Source organism: Pongo pygmaeus, chromosome 4 (assembly GCF_028885625.2).
Source record: "Pongo pygmaeus isolate AG05252 chromosome 4, NHGRI_mPonPyg2-v2.0_pri, whole genome shotgun sequence".
Classification (NCBI taxonomy): Eukaryota; Metazoa; Chordata; class Mammalia; order Primates; family Hominidae; genus Pongo; species Pongo pygmaeus.
The window spans coordinates 33,926,378-33,950,628 of record NC_072377.2 but is presented as its reverse complement, the minus strand read 5'-3'; the positions used below and the strand labels follow the sequence as shown (position 1 = coordinate 33,950,628).

At 40.8% G+C, this 24,251-nt stretch overlaps 1 protein-coding gene across 1 annotated transcript in view; it reads right to left on the bottom strand.

Annotated features, from left to right (window-relative positions):
• Window positions 1-16,115: 16,115 nt before the first annotated feature.
• The window catches only part of TARS1 (threonyl-tRNA synthetase 1), a 28,583-nt gene continuing 20,447 nt past the window's right edge, over window positions 16,116-24,251 (bottom strand). The window contains exons 12-19 of the mRNA XM_054488448.2: window positions 23,086-23,248; window positions 22,855-22,992; window positions 22,406-22,483; window positions 22,144-22,244; window positions 21,948-22,052; window positions 20,317-20,389; window positions 17,217-17,331; window positions 16,116-16,645 (exon numbers count right to left, since the gene is read on the bottom strand). Of these exons, the coding sequence (XP_054344423.1) occupies window positions 16,497-16,645; window positions 17,217-17,331; window positions 20,317-20,389; window positions 21,948-22,052; window positions 22,144-22,244; window positions 22,406-22,483; window positions 22,855-22,992; window positions 23,086-23,248 (922 nt within the window). The 3' untranslated portion in view covers window positions 16,116-16,496. The remainder of the gene's footprint in view (window positions 16,646-17,216; window positions 17,332-20,316; window positions 20,390-21,947; window positions 22,053-22,143; window positions 22,245-22,405; window positions 22,484-22,854; window positions 22,993-23,085; window positions 23,249-24,251) is intronic.

The following is a 24,251-nucleotide window of genomic DNA, read 5'->3' as shown; positions in this document are numbered from 1 at the left end:
GGGATGAAAGGGAAGGAGATGAAGAGGAAGGGGAATGAAGGGGAGGGGAGGGGAGGAGATGGAGGGGAGAGGATGAAGGGCAGGGGATGGAGAGGGGATGAAGGGGAGGGGAGGGGATGGAAGGGATGAAGGAGAAGAGGGATGAAGGGGAGGGGAAGAAGGGGAGGGGTGAGGATGGAGGGGAGGGGATGGAAAGGGGATGAAGAGGAGGGGAGGGGATGGAGGGGAGGGAAGGAAAAGGAGGTGGGGGTGTCAGGGCTGGTTTCTTCCTGGAGGCTCTAAGAGATAGTCCATTTTCTTGCCTTTTCTGGCTTCTAGAGGTGATTTGCATTCCTTAGCTTGTGGTCTTTCTTCCATTTTCAAAGCCAGCAATAATGGGTCCAGTCCTTCTCACATCACATCACTCTTATGTCCTTTTGTGCCTTCCTCTTCCACAGGTAATCCAAGATAATATCCCCATTTCAAGATTTTTAGCTTAATCACATCTGCAAAGTTCCTATTTCCAGGTAAAGTAATATATTCATGAATTCCAGGAATTAGGATCTGAACATTTTTAGGGACTCACTATTCTGCTGGTATTTCATTTGGTTTTTGTGTTTTTTTGCGACTGTCTCACTCTGTCCCCCAGGCTGGAGTGCAGTGACGCAATCTCGGTTCATTGCCACCTCTGCCTCCCAGGTTCAAGCAATCCTCCCACCTCAGTCTCTTGAGTATTCTCACCAGGCTCAGCTAATTTTTTTTTGGTTTGCAGGTAGAGATAGGGTGTCACCATGTTGTCCAGGCTGGTCTCAAAACTCCTGGGCCTCCCAAAGTGCTAGAATTACCGGTGTGAGCCACCGCACCTGGCCCACCATTCTGCTGTTAAATCAGTCACTGCGCCTGGGCAGCTATTCTGCTGTTTAGCCTAAGGTTGTCTTCTTCTGTATTTTAAGTTCAGCCTAAACATTTCGCTGTACATAGTGAACTACAACCTAAATGGAAGTGCAAACAGACTGTAACCTACTCTTGTGCCAATCACCAAGTTTTGGCCAATCTAAGGGGGCTAACTGATCAAATCATGTTCAAATAAGGTAGACACCAAGCTGTAATCTACCCAGCTGTTTCTGTCCCTCCCTCTGTTTTCTGCATGCCACTTTCCTTTTACTGTCTATAAATCTTCTACCCTGGAATGTTCCTGAACGTATTCTGGCTGAGGAGGCTGCCCTATTCATAAGTCACTTTTTACTCAGTTAAACTCTATTAAATTTAGTGTGGTGAAGTTTCTTATTTCAACACTGCCTACCACAAAAAGGAAGGATGGAAGAAAGGAAAGGAAGGAAGAAAAAGCCCTACCCAAATGTTGATATATGGGTTTTTATGGTCTTACTAAATCATCCAGAGCATACCTAGAATTCGTTGCCTCCTATCTTAAAGTTCTAGCACTAGAAGGATCCTCACTACAGCTTCTTTTCCTCCCCTTTACTCGTCAGTTTTTCTGTTTCATAGCCACCACCTGCACCTCTAACCCTAGCAGCTGCTGCACAAGCCAGGCTTACCACAAACAAGCTCATGGCTGAGGGCTCTTGGTGTGTCCCCATGGTTTATGGACCAGGTGCCATGCTGGGTTCCCAATTCTCCACAGGAAAAGGGTACTTGCAGGGTCTTGAAATGGTACCTCATGGTTAACAATTAGAGGCTGAAAATATTTATTTAAACTAAAAGAAAAATGCTTCTTGGAGGGATTTCAGGTCCTGTGACTTGTCACTGAGCAAAAAAGACGGGGGAGGCTATTATTCCCTGAGGTCCCTCCAATGCTAACAGCAGGCCCTCTTGCACCCATTCCCAAGGTTGCCTTCTTGCACCTGTGAGTGCCTGGTTATGAGAGGATCAGGTGTCAATCCCATGCCACATTTTCATCCCAGGAGAGGAGAGGCCCTACCATCCTCTCCCCTTCCCTGCCCGCTCTTCCCCTGACCGGCTGTTGCCAGCAACCTGAGCTCAGAGGCTCCCTAAGAACCAGGCATGAGCCTCATCCATTCACACTGGTTAACTGGTTACAGCTTGAAGACAAGAGAACATTTGCCCATTTTTGTTTGCTTTCTGATATGTTGGTGACCCTTGGCAGCTCTCAGACTAAGAATTCAACCCCAGAAGGATCTGGAAGGCCTGGGATGTGCTGACTTCCACCAAGCCATGAGCTCCAATGGATGCCCTTGTCACCTGTTTGGGTAACACCAAGTTCTTCCTCAGCCTAGTTAGTAAATGGTTCTGCTGTCATTCCAAAGGACTGGCAGAATGTCCCATCAAAGACTTTTGCTGCTTCTGGTCTAGAAGTTTTGGACATTAGCCCTCAGGTTATGGGGATGTGATCCTGACTGTCTAATGGTGAGATTGTGTAGGTGGGGATATGGCAGGAAGTGAGGAGTAGTGGGAACAGGTGAGGCAAGACTCTAGCTTACCAGTTAAGAATTGGGTGCTGAACTCTGACTACCTTGTTTGGAATTCTAGCTCTGTTGCTGTACAGGCTTAAGGTCTCTGTGCCTCAGTTTTCACACTTTAAAATGGTTATATACCTTCTTCATACTGTTACTGCTGTTTTTGTGAGGATGGTTTTGAAGGGCCAAGGGAAACTTCCTATTCGCCCTCTTAAGGTTTACTGAAAAATCAGCTCACAACAGTCTGATTAACTGGAGAAAAGACATACACATTTTATTAACATGTACACAGGTTGAACCACAGAGTGATCACCCACCCCTCAACAGTATTCAGACACTTACAGACCATCCTGGTCAAACAGGTTATGGGAGGGGAAAGAAGAGGAACTATGTTGCCGGGGGGTGGGGGGAGCAATAAAGGATTACTAGAGAGAATGAATTGATTCAGGAACAGAGATGAACTGGTACATTATCTTGTAAAAGGGTCCGCCCAAGTGTGATTATATTCTTTGTCTTACAAAGAGGGAAAGAAAAAAACAATTCTTCCTTTTGGTGGGTCTGGATCTTAGGTAGATAAGGAAACTTCAGCTTCATCTTTGGGAGAGTCAGTTGTGGGCAAAGTCAGAGAGACCATGAGGCTTTTCCAAAACACCGTATTCTGGGGTAGTGGTTTCTGAGATTTAACAGCTGGTATTTACTAAGCACTTCCTAATATGACTATTGTTTTATTCTGGGTGGCATTCAGCTCCCAAGGGAAACCGGGCTCTAAATGGGCACTTCCTCAACAATTAAAATGGCTCCTTCTCTGGGTATTACTGTGACTTCCCTGCCTCTGTGCTCTTTCTGATTAGATTTAAATCAGAGAATAAGCAGAGTGATCAGACACCTGACTGGAGGGGAGGCTGCGGACCTGAATAGCAGTTTGGATTTCTGCTCCTAAGACTGTCCATGGGACCTACAGAGCTTACCCAGGGGCAAATCCAGGATATGGGGCCTGGGACTGAGACAATTTGGGACAACCTCTTTAAGGAAAAAACACACTGAATCACGAGTATAAAATGAGGCAGTAGCACACGAACATATTGCTGGGATGCTCCTGGAGAAGCAGCCCTGAAGTTTTATCCTCCTTAGCTTTGGAATGAGTTCACGCTGGCTGATATAGTTTGGATGTTTTTCCCCTCCAAGTCACATGTTGAAATGGGATTCTCAGGATTCTCAGTGTTTTGGAGGTGGGGCCTGGTGGGAGATGATTGGATCATGGAGGTGAATCCCTCATGAATGGTTTGGGACCATCCCCTTGGTGATAAGTGAGTTCTTGCTCTGTTAGTTCACATGAGATCTGGTTGGTTAAAAGTCTGGGACCTCCCCCCTCACCCCCACCACCCCCTGCCTGTACTCTCTTGCTCCTTTCTCCTTGTGATGCCCTGCTCCCTCCTTGCCTTTCATCATGATTGTAAACTTCTTGAGGCCCTCACCAGAAGCAGATGCTGGCCCCACACGTCTTGTATACCCTGCAGAACCGTGAGCCAATTAAATCTCTTCTCTTCATAAATTTCCCAGTCTCAAGTATTCCTTTATAGTAATGCAGACAGACAAATACACTGGCTAATTTTCAAGGTCCCTATGAGGAGCTCTGTAAGTGTCTCCTCTGTGCAGAGCCTCAGAGATCCTATCAGCCCTCAAACGGATCTTCATCAGAATGCGGGCCCCGGGCTGGACAGCTCCCAGAGAGGTTTGCCTGCCCTCTTGGGAAGACTGAAAAGTGTTAGGGGTGGGGCTGTCTCTGCCCTCAGAAACCGCCCCAGGACATCCTGGGAGCTGCCCAGCCTATTGCATGAAGGCTCCCCAGCTTCGGCACCCTTCCCGAAAGACAGAGGCTGACTGACCATGATGTCATGGAACGCATGACCTCTTCACTCTGTGATCTTGGGCAAGCCAACCTCTTTGATCTTCAGATCCTTTAAATAGGTTAATAATAATGCCATCCTCACAGGGTTGTTGTCAGGAATAAGCACAAGTATGAAACTCTAAAGCCCTATGTAAAAGTTGGTTCTATTTCACTGCCCTCAGTAAGCCTAGTCCACAGGTGAGAAATGATGGTGAGCAACTGGGCAGTGGGAAGGAGGACTTCATCTCCCCCCTCCACAGCTCACTGAAGCATCTCTACAGGCTCAGCCCACACAGCTGCACAGCCCTGGAGTTTCTGTCCATCTGGATACAACACTTTGATGACTTCAACTTGTCTGCATTCTTCATGAATCTGAGACAAATTTGTTACAATCTTTCTTAGGCAATTGAATTATCTTCATCATGATTATGGCAGAAGAATAACCACAACATGAGGAGCTAGGACTGCCCAAGTGGAGTTTGAAGCGTGGTCCTTGCACCAGCATCCACTGGTGCAAATGCCCAAAGTGCAGGTCACCTATCCCAGCCCATGATGACTGAATCAGAAAACCTGCAGACTCCAAAAGCCTAGATGTTTCTGATGCACACTGAAGTTTGAGAAACTCTGGTTTCAAAACATTACCTAATAGGAAAAGTTGTGGAGTATTTTCTTGGAAAGAGAATGACTTTTAAATTTCAAGAAATAAGTGACAATTAGAGGCTAAAACCCAGTAGGAGGGAAAATAAGCCCTATTTCCAGTTCCAGCAAAGATAATTATTTAGTGGCTTAGGTAAGAAGCTGTGCCCTGATTGTAGCCATCAGCTTAGAGAAACGAGCACTAATAAGTGCTAGGAAATGTTAGGCATATGAAATTCAAATGTGCTAACAAAAGTAAAATACGTTCCCTTTAGAATTGGTGGACTAGAATGTATGTAGCAGACATTATTTCAAATCAACAGAGATTAAATACACCAATGTGAACACCACCTTATGTATTAAATAATTAATTAACTTTAAATTTTTAAATTAAAATTCCATCAAGGTATCTGCATTTCTCACATAAAACAGTAGCTCTCTAACTTCAATGAGTGGAAGAAATTACTTAAGAAGCTTGTTAAAACATATATATTCTAGACTCCCTCTCCTCCATTGATTTTTTTAGGTCAGAGATCAGCCTAGGATTTTAATGAGAATTCCAGGTGATTTAGAAATGGTGTTATAAAGGCTAACCTTTGAAAAACAAACACTTAGGAAGAAGAGTCTGACCTCTGCCCAATCACTCTCTCTTCCCCCACCAAAAAAAAAAAAAAAAAAAAACCCTCAAGACAACTTATTCAACCAAACTTCCCAGTTAGCTGCACATTGAATTAATAATCAGTGACTAATTTAATATCACATACCCATTTCCAGAGCCATGAACACGGTAACAATTGTAACTTTTCAGAGTTGAATTTTTTTGAAAGTAATTATTTATTACAAGAAGAAGCTTAATAGTAAATTAGCTTAGGGTGGTACTCTGGTTCTGTGATGTGTGAGTACACGCATGTAAAACAAATGCATTAATATATTAAATTTCAGTCTCCTGGATTTCTGCGTACGGGATAATGTAAGTGGAATAGATGTTGGTCATGCTTTTTGGTTACTCAATAGTTTTTGAGCTCTGTTCCTACTGTAAAGGTAAAGAACGTACCATCCCAAAACACGCAAAATTGGTATATTGATTATTTCAAGTTGAAAACATTAAAGAAATTGTAGTTTCAGAGAGAGCTAGCTGACTGTGTCTTCCTGTAGGCAGCAAGCCATGAAGGGGTACACTTCTTATACCAGGGTGAGAAAATAGCTCTTATCACCAGACTGGGAACTGGACACTGCAATAGACCTGAATAAATATACTTACAGAAATAACCCTTGTCTTCCACTAGTTTCATACACACCCACACTCACATATTTTGTAGTGACTTCCCTGGAAATTTGCTGCTCCAGGCCAGGCGCAGTGGCTCATGCCTGTAATCCCAGCACTTTGGGAGGCCGAGGTGGGTGGATCACAAGGTCAGGAGTTCGAGACCAGCCTGATCAACATGGTGAAACCCCGTCCATACTGAAAATACAAAATTAGCAGGGCGTGGTGATGCGTGCCTGTAATCACAGCTACTCAGGAGGCTGAGGCAGGAGAATCACTTGAACCCAGGAGGCAGAGGTTGCAGTGAGCTGATGTCGTGTCACTGCATACCAGCCTGGGTGACAGAGCGAGACTCTGTCTCAAGAAAAAAAAAAAAAAGAAATTTGCTGCTCCGAGCCAGACCCCCTTTGTTCTGTCACTGCTTCTCAAATTTATCATTCTTTGTCTAAAAAGTATAAAAGCATTTTTCTTTGACCACTTCTTCAGACTTCACTCTCTTGTGAAGATCTCCATCTATAATTGCCTGACAGGTTCTTCCTGCCCACTGCACAGGCAAAACCAATTCATGAAGACCATAATATTGCAGTAGAGAAAGAGTTTTATTATTGCAGAGCTAGCCAAGAAGGACTAGAGTTATTAATATGACTCAAATCAGTCTCCTTGAGAACTCAGAGGATAGGGTTTTTAGGGATAATTTGGTGGGCAGGGGGCTAGGGAACCAGTGCCACTGATTGGCTGGAAATGAAATCATAGGGGTGTGGAAAATGATTCTCCTGTGTGGAGTCAGCCTTTGGGTGAGGGCCACAGGACTGGCTGAGTCATGAGTCCCAGGTCTGGGTGGGGTCAGTTGGCTACCAGAATGCAAAAGTCTGAAAAAATCTCAAAAGATCAATCTTAGGTTCTACAATAGTGATGTTATCTACAGGAGCAACTGGGGAAGTCTTGAATCTTGTGACCTCTGGCCACCTGACTCTCAAGCAGTAATGGATTATAGAAACTGTTCCTACCAGAATCGTAGCAGAATTCAGGCTCCTCCCATAATCCTAATTTCATGGCCTTTCTTTAGTTTACAAAGGTGGCTTTGGCTCCTAAGCAAGTAGCGAGTTAGTTTTAGGGAGGGACTATTATCATCCTTGCTTCAAAGTTAAGCTATAAACTAAATTCCTCCCATGGCTAGCTTGGCCTGCACCCGGGAATGAGTGAGAACAGTCAGCCTGTGAGCCTAGAAACAAAACAGAGTCAACTTTGCTAGACTTCTCTCGCTGTCATAATTTTTGCAAAGGTGGTTTCGACATACATGTAAAGCTAATAAAATTTACATGCTTTTCTCTTGTTAATCTGCCTAGTATTAATTTGATTTCTAGATCCAGCTAAAAAGCCCACTAAGACCTAAAAGGGGTCCCCTAAACTACATTTGGGGAATTACCCCCATTATTCATCTTCTCTTCAAGATGGAAGCCTTCCACCAACTTCCCTTAAAACTAGTGCACAAGGAGCATTATTTTCACTGGGAAGAAGAAGGTACTGGGTGAGTCCGATCAGCAGAGAGATGCAGCTGGATCATTATGGAGATGCCAGCTTTCATAGGCAGCATTGGCAAAGACGTGAAGGCACAGAGAGTTGCCAAATGCAACACAGAGGATCTTTGGTCTTTGGCAAGCACCATTTGAATGGTGTGGTGAGAGCTGAAGTCAGAATATCAGGGACTGGAATAGAAAAGATGTTGGTGCTTTTAGGTTTACAAGTAGAAAGCAATTAGGGAAGAAGTTGATATATAGGGGATAACTGTTGAATCAGGTATGGGGGCAGATGAAAATAATAGCATTACTTTTCCCACACTTTATATAAGGCCCACTGATTGCTATTACTGATTCAGTGAAAGTGGTGTGTATTAGTCTATTCTCACATTGCTATAAAGAACTGCCCAAGACTGGTTAATTTATATAGAAAAGAGGTTTGATTGACTCACAGTTCCACATGGCTGGGGAGGCCTCAGGAAACTTACAATCATGGTGGAAGGCAAAGGGGAAGCAAGGCACATCTTATGTGGTGGCAGGAGGAAGAGAGAATGAAGAGGAAGTACTCTACACTTTCAAACAACCATCTCTCGTGAGAACTGACTCACTATAACAAGGACAGCAAGGGAAAAATCCATCCCCATGATCCAATCACCTCCCACCTGGCCCTTCCTCCAACACTAGGAATTACAATTCCACATGAGATTTGGGGAGGGACACAGAGCAAAACCATATCAAGGTTTTATTTACATTTTATGGGTAAGTAAAGAGGCTCAGAGAAATTAAATAATGGGTTATCCAACTACGAAGAGACAGAATAGCAACTCAACTGGCTCCAAAGCTCATTACCTTGGTTCTATACCAGAGGATAAAGAGGTCCAGTAGAATGGTTGGACTTAAAAGGAGGGAGAAGACCTCATTTACTGGAGGGAAGAAGGGAAACACTAATATAAGTTTCTAGATTTAATGAAGTAGGAGGAGAGCAAACAGTCAGCTGATAGTGCAGGGAGTAGACGAAAAGTGAAGTGACATTTGAAAATATAAAGTTATATGCTTTCTATAGGCTCTTAGGGAAATTCAATCTTGGGGAGATGTAGGTATCTGAAGAAAGTAGTGACAGTTACTGAGGGACTTGAGGGACTAGATAAGGAAACCACATATAGAGATAAATTATGGTGCAGCTGAAGCTGGAGATAATGAATTGGAAGTAGCTCCAGTTCTTAAAATTCTAGACTGTTTTCTCTAACAGTGCTCAGTCTCTTAACTGCAGAATTTGGAGAAACATTCAGCATTTGTTCAATGAACCAAGCAGGACATGGATGCATGGAAATTGGGATTACTGGAAAAAGAGGCTTATAAGTGATTGGCCATGGAAATTAACGCTTATTGAGGAAGAGAAACAAAAGGGTGACAGGGCAGGAGACAATCAGGGATGGAAGGTTGGGGAACAAAGGAATTAAAAGACTAGACATGGCAGAGGACTTTTGATATGGTTTGGCTGTGTCCCCACCAAATATCCCCACCAAAATTGCATCTTGAATCGTAGCTCCTATAATCCCCACGTCATGGGAGGAACCCTGTGGGAGGTAATTGAATCATGGGGGTGGTTACCTTTATGCTGTTCTCATGACAGTGTGTTTTCACAAGATGGTTTTATAAGGGGCTTTTCCATCTTTTGCTCATTTTTCTTCTCCTTCCTGCTGCCATGTGAAGAAGGATGTGTTTGCTTCCCCTTCCACCACGATTCTTAAGTGTCTTGAGGCTTCCCCAGCCCTGCAGAACTGAGTCAATTAAACCTCTTTGCTTTATAAATTACTCAGTCTCAGATGTTTATTCATAGCAGCATGAGAATGGACTAATACAACTTTTTAAAATTTTAATTTCCAATTTTTTTTAGAGACAGGATCTCTGTCGCCCAGGCTGGAGTGCAGAGGTGCAATCATAGTTCACTATACCCTGGAACTCCTGGGCTCAACCAATCCCCCCACCTCAGCGGCCTGAGAAGCTGGGACTACAGGCAGGAGCCACCAGGCCCAGCTGTGGCAGAGGAGTTTCAACCCTGTTTGCTCAAAATTAATCTTGAAACAAAGACAGAAGAAGCTGTCCATCTTTGGACCAGAAATCTGACCATAGTAATTCAATCAAATTGGGTTGTATTTCTGTCATATAAAAATGCAGAATTAGGCAGTCCAGGTAGATTCAGTGCAGTCAGTGTGGATTCAGTGCATCCACATCATCAATTAATCCAAACTATATCATCCTGTTCTCCATTAACCTGTGGTTTTCATTTTCATGGTCACCTTGTGGTTGCAAGACGGCTGCCGGATTGCCTTCTAAGCAAAAAGAGGAAGAAAGGCAAAGAAGGGCAAATAAAGGGCAAAAATTTATTCCATTTAGTAAGCTTTCCAAGAAGCTCTACCCAGAGACTTCCACTCCTATCTCATTGGCCAAATCTATCTCATGGGTGCTACTAGGGCACACTGTCTTCCTCAACTAAATCTGAGTGCAAGAAATAGTTAGTGGAGCAATAAGCAGTCTGACATGCCAGGAGACATTTGTAACCCCAAACCACAATCTCTGAAGATTGCCAACAAAAAGAGTCAAACTCTGTAAAATATTTGAAGAGACTTATTCTGAGCCAAATATGAGTGACCCTGGCCCAAAATACAGCCCCAGGAGATCTTAAGAACATGTGCCCAAGGTAGTCAGGCTACAGCTTGATTTTATACATCTTAGGGAGACGTAAGACATCAATCAATACATGTAAGATGTACATTGGTTCAGTATGGAAAGAGAGGACAACGCCAGATGAAGGCTTCCAGGCTATAGGTGATTTAAAGATTTTCTGATTGGCAATTGGTTGAAAGAGTTATTATCTAAAAACCTGGAATCAATAGAAATGAGTGTCTGGATTATGATAAGGGATTGTGGAGACCAAGGTTTTTCTTATGTATAATAGATGAAGCCTCCAGGTAGCAGGCTTCAGAGAGAATAGATGGCAAATTTTTCTTTTAAGATTTAAAAAGGTGTCAGACTTTTAATTAATTCTTTCTGGGATTAAAGATCTGGAAAGGGAATGGGATTCTCTATAGAATGTAGATTTTCCCTTATCAGACAGTTTTGCAGGGCCATCTGAAAATATGTCAAAGAAATATATTTTTAGGGTAAAATAATCTCTTTCAGAGCCTGCTGTCATGTTGGTATCTTATTGCTAGAAAAACTGTTTTGTCAGTCTTTAAGGTCTCTGTTTTAATGTTAATGCAGGTCAGTTGTGCCTGAATTCCAAAGGGAGGTGGGTATAATCAGGCATGTCTGAACCGCCTTCCCATCATGGCCTGAACTCGTTTTTTAGGTTAACTTTGGAAGGCCCTTGGCTGAGAGGAGGGGTCCATTCAGTTGATTGGGGGGCTTAGAATTTTATTTTTGGTTTATAAGATGGAAAGTGAATGGGACATCAGAAAATGATGCAATATACAGAATGAAGGTCAAATTTAAGCACCTGCAAATGGCAGGAGGGGTAACAACAACTAGCAAGGCTATTTGCCCTCAAGGCATGGTTACAATATGAAATAGAGACCAAAATATAAATAAACAAACTTAAAAGAAATAAAAATGCAGCATGCTGAATAAAACTTCAATGTGATTAAAACGAATGATCTAAGGAAATAAATCCAATCCAAGTAACCAAAACAGGATGCATTGATATATAAACAGAAACATTGAAAACTTAAAAAAGAAATACTGGTGAAAAAATTTAAAAACACAATAGAGGAATAAATGGGAAGAGAAAGTTAAGAAAATCTCCCTTAAAATGGAACACCTAAATAATAGAAGGCCCATTAAGGAGAGAACAAGGTAGGGAAGGAAACCACCAAAGACTAAATACCAAAGTATTTAGAACTGAAAGATTCAGGTCTCCAGAATGAAGACTGCTCTCCACGACTGAAGGCAAAAGACTGACACAGTCATGAAATTTTAGAATATTAGGCCCAAGAAAGGAGATCTAAATCTTTCAGAGAAAAAAAATGACTGGTGGCATACAAAGGTATGAAAATAAAAATGGCTTCCTCATAAAAACACAGGAAGGCAGAGGAAAATGGGGGCAATTTCTTCCAAATGTTAAGAAAAAAATCATTGTGTTGCCCAGGCTGGTCTTGAACCCCTAGCCTCAAGCAATCCTCCTCCTTCAGCCTCCCAAAGTTCTGGGATTATAGGCACGAGCCACTGTACCCAGCCACAAAGAAAACATTTTACTGTATTATTTTTTTTTTTTCAAACAGGGTCTTGCACCCAGGCTAGAGTACAGAGGCGTGATCCCAACTCATTGCCACCTCCACCTCCTGGGTCCAAGCAATCCTCTCACCTCAGCCTCCTGAATAGCTGGGACTACAGGTGCATGCTACCATGCCCGGCTAATTTTTTGTATTTTTGGTAGAGACAGGGTTTTGCCATGTTGCCCAGGCTGGTCTCGAACTCCCGAGCTCATGCAATTTGCCCACCTTGGCCTCCCAAGGTGCTGGGATTACAGAAGTGGGCCATTACACCCAGCCAAAGAAAACATTTTTTATTTTTTATTTTTGAGACAGGGTCTCACTCTGTCACCCAGGCTGGAGTGAAGTGGCACAATCTCAGCTCACTGCAACTTCTGCCTCCTAGGTCCAAGCGATTCTCCTGCCTCAGCCTCCCAAGTAGCTGGGGTTACAGACATGCACCACCATGGCCTGGCTAATTTTTATATTTTGCGTAGAGACGAGGAATCACCACGTTGGCCAGGCTGGTCTTGAACTCCTGGCCTCAAGTGATCCACCCACTTTGGTCTCCCAAAGTGCTGGGATTACAGACATGAGCCACCATGCCTGGCCTAAAGAAAACATTTTAAAAGAAAAGAATAATTATTAACTCCAATAACTCATACAGAAAAGTACTAAAAAAAAAAGTAATCATAGAATACTACGTGGCTTATTAGAGCATATTTATGGTCATAATAACAAAGGCATCTAACATGGATTTCACAAAAAATTGAGATATGACATTAAAAGGATGGGGGGAAGAAATAGATTGTGAAATAAATTCCTCATTTTCTGAAACAGGAAGTCAAGAGAGGGGTTCTAAGAGTAATGAAAAAAGAGACAGCAATAATCAGGCATAGGGGCTCACTCCTGTAATCTCAGCTATGTTGGGGGCTGAAGTGGGAAGATCATTTGAGGCCAGGAGTTCAAGACTAGCCTGGGCAATGCAGTGAGATCCCATCTCTATAAATCAAAAGTCAAAAAAATTAGCCAGGCATGGTGGTATATACCTATAGTCCCAGCTACTTGGGAGGCTGAGGCAGGACGACTGCTTGAGCGAAGGAGTTTGACGCTGCAGTGAGCTATGAGCCACCACATTATGGCCTGGGCATCTCTATTAAAAATAATGAGATTGCAATAGTATTTAGAAATAGGAAAGGAGATATACACCAGTGTGTCTGAAAGTGGTTGCCTCAGCAAGAGGAAGACAGATGGAGGTCAAAAGGACAAAAAGTTGGTTTCCTTATAAGCCTTTTTTCCCTATTTTTTATTTTTCATTTTTTATCTTTTTTCAGGTAGAACAGAATAAGGAGAGTCAGAGTGGGAATGACGGCCTTCTCTTCGAAGTGTGTTTCTCAACATCAACTGGGAGCTTGTTAATACAGTGTCTCCAATCCAGCCCAGACCTACAGAATCAGTCTGCATTTTAACGCCATCTCCTGGTGATTCGTATGGTCATTGTAATTTGAGAAGCATTTGTCTAGTAGTCACAGTGCAAGGGGCCTGAGATGAGGTGCAGGTGTCTATCGCTGTAGCAAAGGTGAGGAACTGAAGCAAGATTCATGAAGTACACAAGATTCTGAACTCAGCCCATCATTCGAGGTAACGTCACCCTTTACCCTTATACCTTCTTAACATCACTGCTCTGTATTTCTGGCAAGCCTTAATCTTCTCGTTTCCCAAATTTCCTGCCCTGGTCATCACTTTTTTCACTATCTGGTTTGAGTTTTACCGCTCTACTTCACAAAATCTATCTTTACAGATTTTGTCACATGGCAGTTGCAGGTATTATTGTTCTCAAATTGTTCCTGTTTATTTAATTACCAAGACCATATAACTCACAATAGACTAGATGCTCAAGAAAGCTTAGCAATTGGGTTCTTTCAAATCTTCAAGTTATATGCCAGAACTGATGCATGAACTGTAAGTAGACCAGTCTCCGCTGTCCAGGAAAGGGAGGAAAACAAAATTACAGATAAGAGCTTTGATAGCATAAACCCACAATTATAATAGCTCTTAGAGAGTGGTCCCTGGGTGTGGTGGCTCTCACCTGTAATCACAGCACTTTGTGGGGCTGAGGCAGGAAGACTGCTTGAGCCCACGAGTTTGAGACCAGCCTGGGCAACACAGTAAGAACCTCATCTCTACAAAAAATAAAACAAACAAAAAAAATTAGCCAAGCGTGGTGGCATGTACCTGTAGTCCCAACTACACAGGAAGCTGCCGTGGGAGGACCACTTGAACCTGGGAGTTTAAAGCAGCAGTGCGCCCTAACTGTGCCACTGCTCTCCAGCTTTGGTGACAGAGCAAGACCCTGTCTCAAAAAAAAAAAAAAAAAAAAAAACCCACACAAGAACCCTCCCATCAAGACAGTGGCCCTCTAATGATTCCACTAGAAGTGAGGACTAAGCTAAGTAGGTGTTAGTTAGATCAAGAGAAACCTTTGATTTCCAGTCCCACTAAACTATGTCTTTATTATACTTTTTTATCCCAAGTTTTGAAAGATTTACAAAGCTTCTCTAAATGTTGAGTCTGGTTTAAGTATAAAATTAAGTTTCTTTCAGACACATAAAAATTACAACTCTATCAAAAGTTAATTTTAAAGCTATTCAGAAGCAAGGCTTAATTACAAAGTTTCAAAAGAAAAGCCCTCTATGATTAAAGATCTTAGCTCCTTTATTAAAGTGAAAATTAATCTATGCAAATTAGCTTCTCTTTGAAGTGACCCTTGTGTATTAGTCGGGGTTCTCCAGAGAGACAGAACTAATAGGATATATGTATATATGAAAGGAAATTCATTAAGAATTGACTCACACAAGTACACAGTGAAGTCCCACGATAAGCCGTCTGCAAGCTGAGGAGCAAGGAAGCCAGCAGTGGTTCAGTCTGAGTCCAAGCTTCAAAAGCAGGGAAGCCGACAGTACAATCTCCAGTCAATGGCCAAAGGCCAGAGGGCCCCTGGCAAACCATGGGTATAAGTCCAAGAGTCCAAAAGCTGAAGAACCTGGAGTCTGATGTCCAAGGGCAGGAATCATCCAGCACAGGAGAAAGATGAAAGCCAGAAGACTCAGCAAGCCAACTTAATCCCACTTTCTCCCACCTGCTTTGTTCTAGCTGCACTGGCAGCCGACTGGATGGTGCCCACGAACACAGAGGGTGTGTCTGCCTCTCCCAGGCCAGACTCAAATGTCAGTCTCTCTGGCAACACCCTCACAGACACACCCAGAAACAATAAGGGCATCCTTCAATCCAATCAAGTTGACACCTAGTATTAACCATCACATCTTGCAAACAAGCTATTTGAGATTATAGCACTGACAAGATGTTGCTTTTTAGGCTGGGCGTGGTGGCTCACGCCTGTAATCCCAACACTTTGGGAGGCCGAGGCAGGTGGATCTCTTTTATCTAGGAGTTTGATACCAGCCTGGGCAACATGATGAAACCATCTCTATAGAAAATACAAACATTAGCCAGGCACAGTGGCACATGTCTGTAGTCCCACCTACTTGGGAGGCTGAGGTTGCAGTGAGCCGAGATCAAGGCACTGCACTCCAGCCTGGGTGACAAAGGATCTTGTCTCAAAAAAAATAAAAAAAAGATGTTGCTTTTAAAACATCCTTCTATCAAGGAGGAATTAATATTTATCCACATAAGAAATTATTTACTTTGTGCTGTCCTCTCAATCACCATTTATTGGTAGAAGATTTTGAAAATGATCCTTTATGAGAAAATAGGGAATCTGTAAAACAAGTGATTCTATGGTCTAGAACAGTCTGCCATAAACAGATATTTCTCTGAAGATTCATGTTTTATCTTAAACATTTGTGCAAATCTACTCTGTAATAGATCCACGGTAGTTTTTGTTTGAAAAGGTGTCCATCCAACATCAAGTAAAAATGACACTCCCAAAAGTGTTTATCCTCTGAGAAGCCAGCACCCAGCTCACACCCAGTTTATGAACAGCATTAAGATGCTGCAGACCTACCCCGTCTCCACCCACCCTGCAATACATTTGCTGTAAAACTGTAAAGATAAATACTGAACCACATAATCTGTCTCAGGCATGCAGGTGTACATGTTAGGGACAGAGCAGTCTTGAAACTTATGTGAATAAATTTTTTTTTTTTAATTTTTACACCATAATCCAATTCTAGTTATCTTAATTGAATTTGAAAACTTTTTCAATTGCATTAAATTTACAAAAAAGTTATCCCACATTACACTGAAGCATTCCTCATGTTTCATTTCCAGTACTCAGATACTGAATGAGTAAAATCATTTTATTGGCTCTCTTTTAATTAACTCCTTCAAATGCACATTGTTTAAAAACTGACTAGGTCAAAAATAGTTACGCCTGCAGGTTGACTTATTCGGACTCTGCCAAACTCCTCCAAGTTCAATATAAATTGATGTTTTCAGAGTACAAAGTCAATTTTAAGGAAACGCTGCTCCTCCTTTTCCATGGAGCCAACCTGGGCAATTTTTTCATTAAAATTCTTCTTCTGCCTGTTTGCTGCGGGACTCTTTGAGCTGCTGTAGCCGCTCGATAGTTTCAGAAATGGTGCGTTCCCCGTGGACCTTATTGTCTCTTGTGCGGATATTAACAGTGCCACTGATTTTCTCTTTTTCACCAACAACTAAAACAAACACACAAAACTTTGTCAGACTTAATCTAAGGATATGGAAGGATTCACACTGAACATCTGAAAAGAAATGATCCTAGGACCCAAAACCTACCCCATAGCTTCTGATACATTAAAAGGTACAAGTGACCATGTATTGATATTTAAAAGAAACTCTTTGCAATATCTAAAACTACTGTGCTTATGGAGTCAATCTAGACAACTTAACCAAATAATAAAACCCTAAACATCATGAATACCTTTTTCCAAGTAATCCCACATAAGGAATTATCTTGAGAAAGTAATCAAACAGATGTGTTTAAAAACAATGCGTCTTCATTCTTGTTATAATAGCAAAATATCTTCTCACAAACAGCCATGATTATTTAAGTGAAAAAAAAAAAACCAGTATGTATGCATGAGCCTATTTTTATAGTTATTATATATTAAAATATATAATAGAAAAAAATCAGGACTGGAAGGAACTAAATAAATTCTTGATTACAATTCACTTAAGCCTGTCTCAAGGTTTCAGTAGATTTTCCTGATGTCTGGCAAATTTTATTTGGTAAGTTTCCATTCTTACCTAAAATGAAGTTATACTGTGCTAACTGTGCATTTCGAATCTTTTTATTCAATGTACAGCCTGGATCCAGATCAATGTCTGCCATGAATTTGGCATCGTGGAATTGTTGTCGTACCTATTGTAACAGAGATACAGAATTTGTCAGATCTAAAATCAGAATTATTTTGATCTTACATGATTTTACTGAACACAAGGATCAGGACTTCTTGAATGAACTTTCAGGAATTTAAAGCTGGCAAAACTGTCTTAGATAATATTATTCACTGCCATTTCTCCCCCCTCAAAAAGGCCAGCTCCTCTTTATTACCTCAGATCATGTGCATTAAGTAAACAATGTTTCCAGTATTCTTCTTTTCCAAAAAAGCAACACACTAGATTACATTTTATTAATTTTACATTAACTAGATTAAACTTCCCATTAACCTGATAACATATTAACATGACAAAAAGACCTAAATGAATAATTTTATTTCACTATCATTTCATATGAACCTCAGATTACAGATGTGAAAAATATCACACGATCAACACCTGAAAGAAATGATCCTCACTGAATAAATCTTAACTTCTGAGTATCAGAAAGTTTTTTTTTTTTAAATCAGGTTGTTTAATAGTCTAAAAGTAATTTAGATTAGAACAAATTAACAATGAGTATAAAAAATGTTTCTGTTCAGCCTGCTATGAGAGTTGGGCATTTTACATTCAAATCACCCCACACTTGGCAGAAAACTGTTTCCTTACAGTGGCCATTAACCCAAAGGAAGAACAGGAAAGTTGGAGGAAGCTGGTGTTCCTTCCTCATCTCTGCCAGAGACAGTACCCTTGGGCTTTCACGCAAAGCCATGTGAGCAGTGACTGCCTATCCTCTTTTTGTAGACGCAGAAGTTACACTGTCTACTAGCAGAATCACCACCACAATTCCACCCAGACCACTTAGAAGGGTCAGAGTTTCTGGAAATCCTGGTCAGAAAGCAGAATGAATTTTTCCAGGAAAACATCTTAAGTACAGCTGAAGGTGAAATAGTAACTATCATACTCTACTTAAGTAGCACCAGTAAAACCAGCATTCTCTGGTTGACCTAGGCGACAAAATATTTCTTTCAATTTTTGATTGAAAAAGATTCTAAATGATCTACAACACATTCATTTCTCAAATGCGAATTAAGTGTAAACCAAGGGTTATTTATGTAGGTCAAATGTTTATTTCTATAAGGTATACTTTTTGAAACAATCTAAGTGACTTTGCCTATACTGTGCACAAGTCTTAGCATTTTAACTAGATTTTTAAGCCAGTGATCACGAACCAATTAACCTGTTGACATTATATTACACCCATTTCAGAAGGGTCGTTACAGAATTTTACAACGCCAAGATAGGTCTACATCTTCAACTTATAACTACTTTAAAGAATAAGGCATCAGTTTCTTCATTTTTCTCAACATGGGTCCTGTGTGTGCACGTGAGATGGACAATTCTGCAGTTGGGGAAGTGGCCTGATAATTACAGGGTGTTTAACATGTCTGCTCTATAGTTATTAGGTATCAGGAGTACTGCCCTGTCTTCTCTCCCCACAAACGAAAAGCTTACCACCACATAATCTGGAATGCCACCTACCCCCAAAGGGAAATGGGGAAGTCAGTGCTGTCTCCAGTTTAGAACTCAGTTAACCAACACAGAACTTTTTCCTACTGTGTGAGCTTTCACATACAAATAAGACAAAGTGCACTCAACCATGGAACATAACTTTGATTCTCATCATTTGTAACTAAAACTACTGAGTGCAGTAATAGGAATAGTCCGAATGGTTTATCTATTAGATGGTTTAGTGTTCACTTCATTTTTTTTTTTTATTTATTTTTTTGAGACGGAGTCTTGCTCTGTCACCCAGGCTGCAGTGCAGTGGCATGATCTCGGCTCACTGAAAGCTCCGCCTCCTGGGTTCACGCCATTCTCCTGCCTCAGCCTCCCGGGTAGCTGGGACTACAGGTGCCCGCCACTGCGCCCGGCTAATTTTTTCTATTTTTTAGTAGAGACGGGGTTTCACCGTGATCTTGATCTCCTGACCTTGTGATCCACACGCCTCGGCCTCCCAAAGTGCTGGGATTACAGGCATGAGCCACCGCGCCTGGCCCACTTCAGTGTTTTTTTAAGAGATGGGGTCTCACTATTTTGCTCAGGCTGGAATGCAGTGGCTACTCACAAGCACAGTCATCACATCCAGAACCCTCAAAGATCCTACTGCCTCAAGCTCCTAAGTAGCTGGGACTACAGGTATGCATCTCCACGCTCAAGTTCATTTATTTCTTAAGGGTAATTAAGACCTGAGTGTGGTTTATTCTGATGGTCTGAAGACATGATGGTTTTGATGTTATAGTATTGTTCACTGATCAACTTTTAATAATTTGAAGTTCCTTAGTATGGAATTTTCACTATGGCAGAACAATGCTTTCAAGTGAAGTTATGAATGGCTATACATTTGTTGGTAAGTTAGGTTTTGGGTAGAGAGGCAAGACATTGGTCTGCTATACTATTAACCTGAAAAAATTTCGACTACCTGAAGAAATTTACATTAAAATGAAGCAAAATTACTCATTGAGTCAAAGAGCAGCCTAAACTGTATTTTGAACTGGAATTTACCTATCATACTGAAGTACCTGATATTTGCTAATCTGGTTTTTTAAAATACTAAATACTAAAATATACAAGTGTAACTGGGTATGGCGGCTCCTGCCTGTAGTCACTGCTACTTGGGAGGCCAAGGTGGGAGGACTGCGTGAGCCCAGGAGTTTGAGGTTACAGTGAGCCATGACTGTACCATTGCACTCCAGCTGGGGCAAGAGAAAGACCCCATCTCTTAAAACAAACACAATAAAATATACAAGTGTACATAAAACACTATCCAAATATGTCTTCTGATTATGGAATCATGGAGAAAAGCATTAAAGAAGTAATATAATCTATTCAGGCTTAACAAAGATTAAAAATAGTAACATTTCTCTATATCACAACAGCTCGATTCACCAAGAATACAGGGCTTATGTGATTTGAAAAGCTTAACAACAGATGTTAAATTGAAAGAAAATTCATATCTAAAGCTTACCTTTTGGGCATATTCATCACAGGTTGGTCCCACTGGAACTACCATTACCTGGCGAGGGGACAGCCAAAAGGGCCTTTGGAAGAGAATAAAAATACTCAATGTAGATGTGGGCAAATTCACTAAACAGGGACAGCATATTTCTTACTCTACTCTTCAGTATCTTTTCCTGGAACATGTAAGGACTACTTTTAAAACTTGGCTTTAAAAAACCCCAAAATGAAAAAACCTATCCAGTAAAGATTAAGGGGAGGAGATGCAGGAGAAGAAAACTAACCCTATGTAAAGAAAGCCTGTAACTACAATTTGTCTTGCTAAGTAGATAGCGAAGCAAATTGAGGATAGGACTAGGCCTCACACTTTAATACATCACAAAACACTGTGTATTAGCTGTGAGAGGGGGTAACAAATGATTTAATAACTGCATGTAGTGATTAATTGTTCATTTTATTACTTATTCTTCATGGGGACACAGTGCCCTCAGTTTACTCAAAATCCATTTTGTACCATTCAGCAAATTGTAATTGATAATAACTGGTTATGGCACTCGGTAAAAATCAGAGTTTTCACTAGTTATTAAAAAACAAGCCCATCCAATTCTCCCTTTGAAGCAATTCAAGTGTCAAATGGTTCTGATGCTGCAAACATCAGGCTAATGTTTTTCTCCATCATTCCTCTATTTTCAGTTGCTCTGTTGTATCAGGCAAAAGGCTAAAGTAGGCACTAAATTCTACCCTAATCATGGGCTTTTCCCACCTACAACAGGTTTAGCAGAGCAATTAGCTGAGGACTCCCTTAATTCTTGAAATACCTTGCAGAGAATGTGTCTCACATTTTATCTGACTTTGAGAAATCTAAAGACATTATCTTATATCATTGATCAGAATGAGAAACTGTCCTAATTTCTGAAGTAACCAAGTTCAAATAAAACTGAAATGACAGTAATGTGTAAGATTAAACCAATCTACATCATTTTACAAAGTTTTAAATCAACATGATTAATATGGAAGGCTCTACACATGGGTGCTTTTATAACCCTGTGCTGTTTTTCAAATGCATTGTGGGTCCAGAAAAAACTGCTTAAGAAATAAGATGAAAGTTATGTGGCCGTGTATCTTGCAAACAAAAACTTACTTAACCTCATAGAAATGAATCACAAAATGTTGATCCGTTTGGCATCTGTTTTAAAAAATGCTTGGCTTTTAAAAGATGTCAAAATACCTGCTTGTTATGATTAGCAAGGCTGAACGAAGAAAGCCATAAGCCTCCTCATTTATCTATGTAAAACCAGCAAAGCCATCTAAATCCCAAAACAAAGTTACTAGAAAAGCATCCAAAACAGTAAGTATACTTCTTACAGAATACTAATTCCTAATTAGAAAGTATTACACAACATCCAAACAAATCAAGTTCTGGAATTAAAGTAATTACTATTAGCAATTGTTCTTAATGCTAAAAAGTTTGTGTTTAGATTGTGATTCCTTATTTTTTAGTGAACACTTGTTGTTAGTTACAAGCAACCGATTGGAATCATTCTCCCTTTCCATCTGATAATTAAATCGAAAAGTAGACATTTCTTGTAGCCAATTTATACTAACCAGAAAAAAAAAAAAAAAGACAGTGACAAAAATTACCATTTGCCCCCATAGTTTTCTGTGAGGATAGCAATCATTCTTTCCACTGATCCCAAGATGGCTCGATGAACAATCACTGGCCTTTTCTTATCATCACCATCATGGCTACAAAGAAAAAAAATTTGTGTTGTCTTATTATATATATTTTCTCTTATATATCCCTGGAGAATATTCAGAGCAGAAATCAGAAACCCACCTTACATAAGTAAGATTAAATCTGATGGGCAACTGAAAATCCAGCTGGATGGTTGCACACTGGTGGTACCGCCCAATCGCATCTTTAATCTGTATGTCAATCTAAGAAGCAAAGACTGGGTTATTATAAAATGCCAGTGATACTAAAGCAGAGCTCAATAGTTGGATTAGGGCTGATTTTCTTTTTTCCAACTTTTTTCGAAGTTGTATCTTCTTCATCCACAAGTGAAAATCATATTACCCAAATGTACTTTAGTGCTCACCTTTGGGCCATAGAAAGCTCCATCTCCAGAGTTTAACTCCCACTTTTCACCAAATTCATTCAGACTGTTTTCAAGTTGCTGAGGATAAAGCAAAATGATTTTTATTTTTTTCATCGCAATTTCCCTTCTTCCAGCCTAATTTGAGACTAAAAATACAGTAATTACTTTCATAGATCAATATTCTCTGCTTTAGAATTTTGTCCACCTGAACATATGCTCATACCAACACCTTTTTAAAGCTTATAGCTTGATAACTGAAAAAAGCCATGAAAACATTCAACCATTTCAAAAATACACAATCATAAAGAAAAAAACTAGCTTACACAAACCTAGGAACCATTTCCAATTTCCTTTTGCTTTTATCCATTTAAAGAGGCTTGGCTTTCTTATATCTCAGAACAAGCCAATTTCAAACAGTATTCAAAAGCATGCTGAAAAACACCACTTACTTTCTCAGCTTGATCCCACACTTCGATATCTCCAAGGAATTTTTCCGGGCGAGTAGAAAGGTTTAGTTTAAAAGAAAATCCAAATACGCTATATACCGTACGTAGAAAATCCAAACAACCTTTTATTTCATCTTCAATCTTCAAATTAAAAAACAAAAAAACAAACAGTAGTTATTTTCCTTGACTTTCTTGACACTTCTTTCTAAGTATTTTATTCCCAGGGTCTCATACCTGCTCCATGGCACAGAATATGTGAGCATCATCCTGTTGGAATCTTCGTACCCGGGTGAGTCCCGTGAGTGCTCCAGACAGCTCGTTCCTATGAAGTACCCCAAAATCAGCTAGCCGCAGAGGCAGTTCTCGCCAGGACCTTGGCCGATGATCAAACATAAGGCTGAAGAGAAAAAGAAAAGTCCACGGACACTTAAGAATAAAACTGCTTCTGTAATGCTATATTTAATTACATGAAAGGTTGTCAAAAAGCCACTGATTCTAGCTGTCCATCCAAGCAACATTTCTCAAATTCTGGGCTGCATACAGCAGTAAAAGCACTTGCATGAATAAAATAGCAAATAAGTTATAACTCAATGAACCACAGTGAAGAATTAAAAAACGTATTCCAACAACTGAAGAATCTGGGAAAATTAAGAATGAACTTGGTTGATCCCCTAGCCTATAATACAGCTTCTTCACAAAGATTCTTCTCTCACCTCCTCTGCCCTCCAGGCCTGGCTAGTAGGAGCTGCGGACACTGAGCTACCTGTATCCACAGCTCTCCTGTGTCTTCCCTTAAGCTGTTCTTCACCCAGCGTTCAAAGATAGAAAGCAGAGCGGCCTCATGACAAGGAACATTTTCCAAGAATGCTGAGTCATTAGCAGGTTTTGACAGAACAGGTTTCTTTAAAACAACACACTAGGTAATTTGTTACACCCCCATATTCCATCTTCCTGTTTTATATTCTGCCTTGGTCATTGCTATGATCCCAGTACCATTACTGAATGCCCACAGATCTGGAGATCTGGCTGGGCACAGTGGCTCATGCCTGTAATCCCAGCGCTTTGGGAAGCCAAGGTTGAAGGACAGCTTGAGGCCAGGAGTTTGAGACCAGGCTGAGCAACGTGGCAAGACCTCATCTCTACAGAAAGAACATTTTAAAAATTAGCTGGGTATGGTGGCATATGCCTGCAGTCCCAGCTGCAGTGAGCTATGATCGCATACCTGCACTCCAGTTGGAAGACCTCTTTAAAAAAAAAAAAAAAAAATGTGGGGATCTAATCAGGTGCAGAAGATATAATACAACAATGATGTTGTGTTTAAATGCTCTTCTGATCACATAATTTGTTTTTAATGAAAATGTTGTTAAAGGAGGGAAGAACCCAGGATGAATTGTAGCATG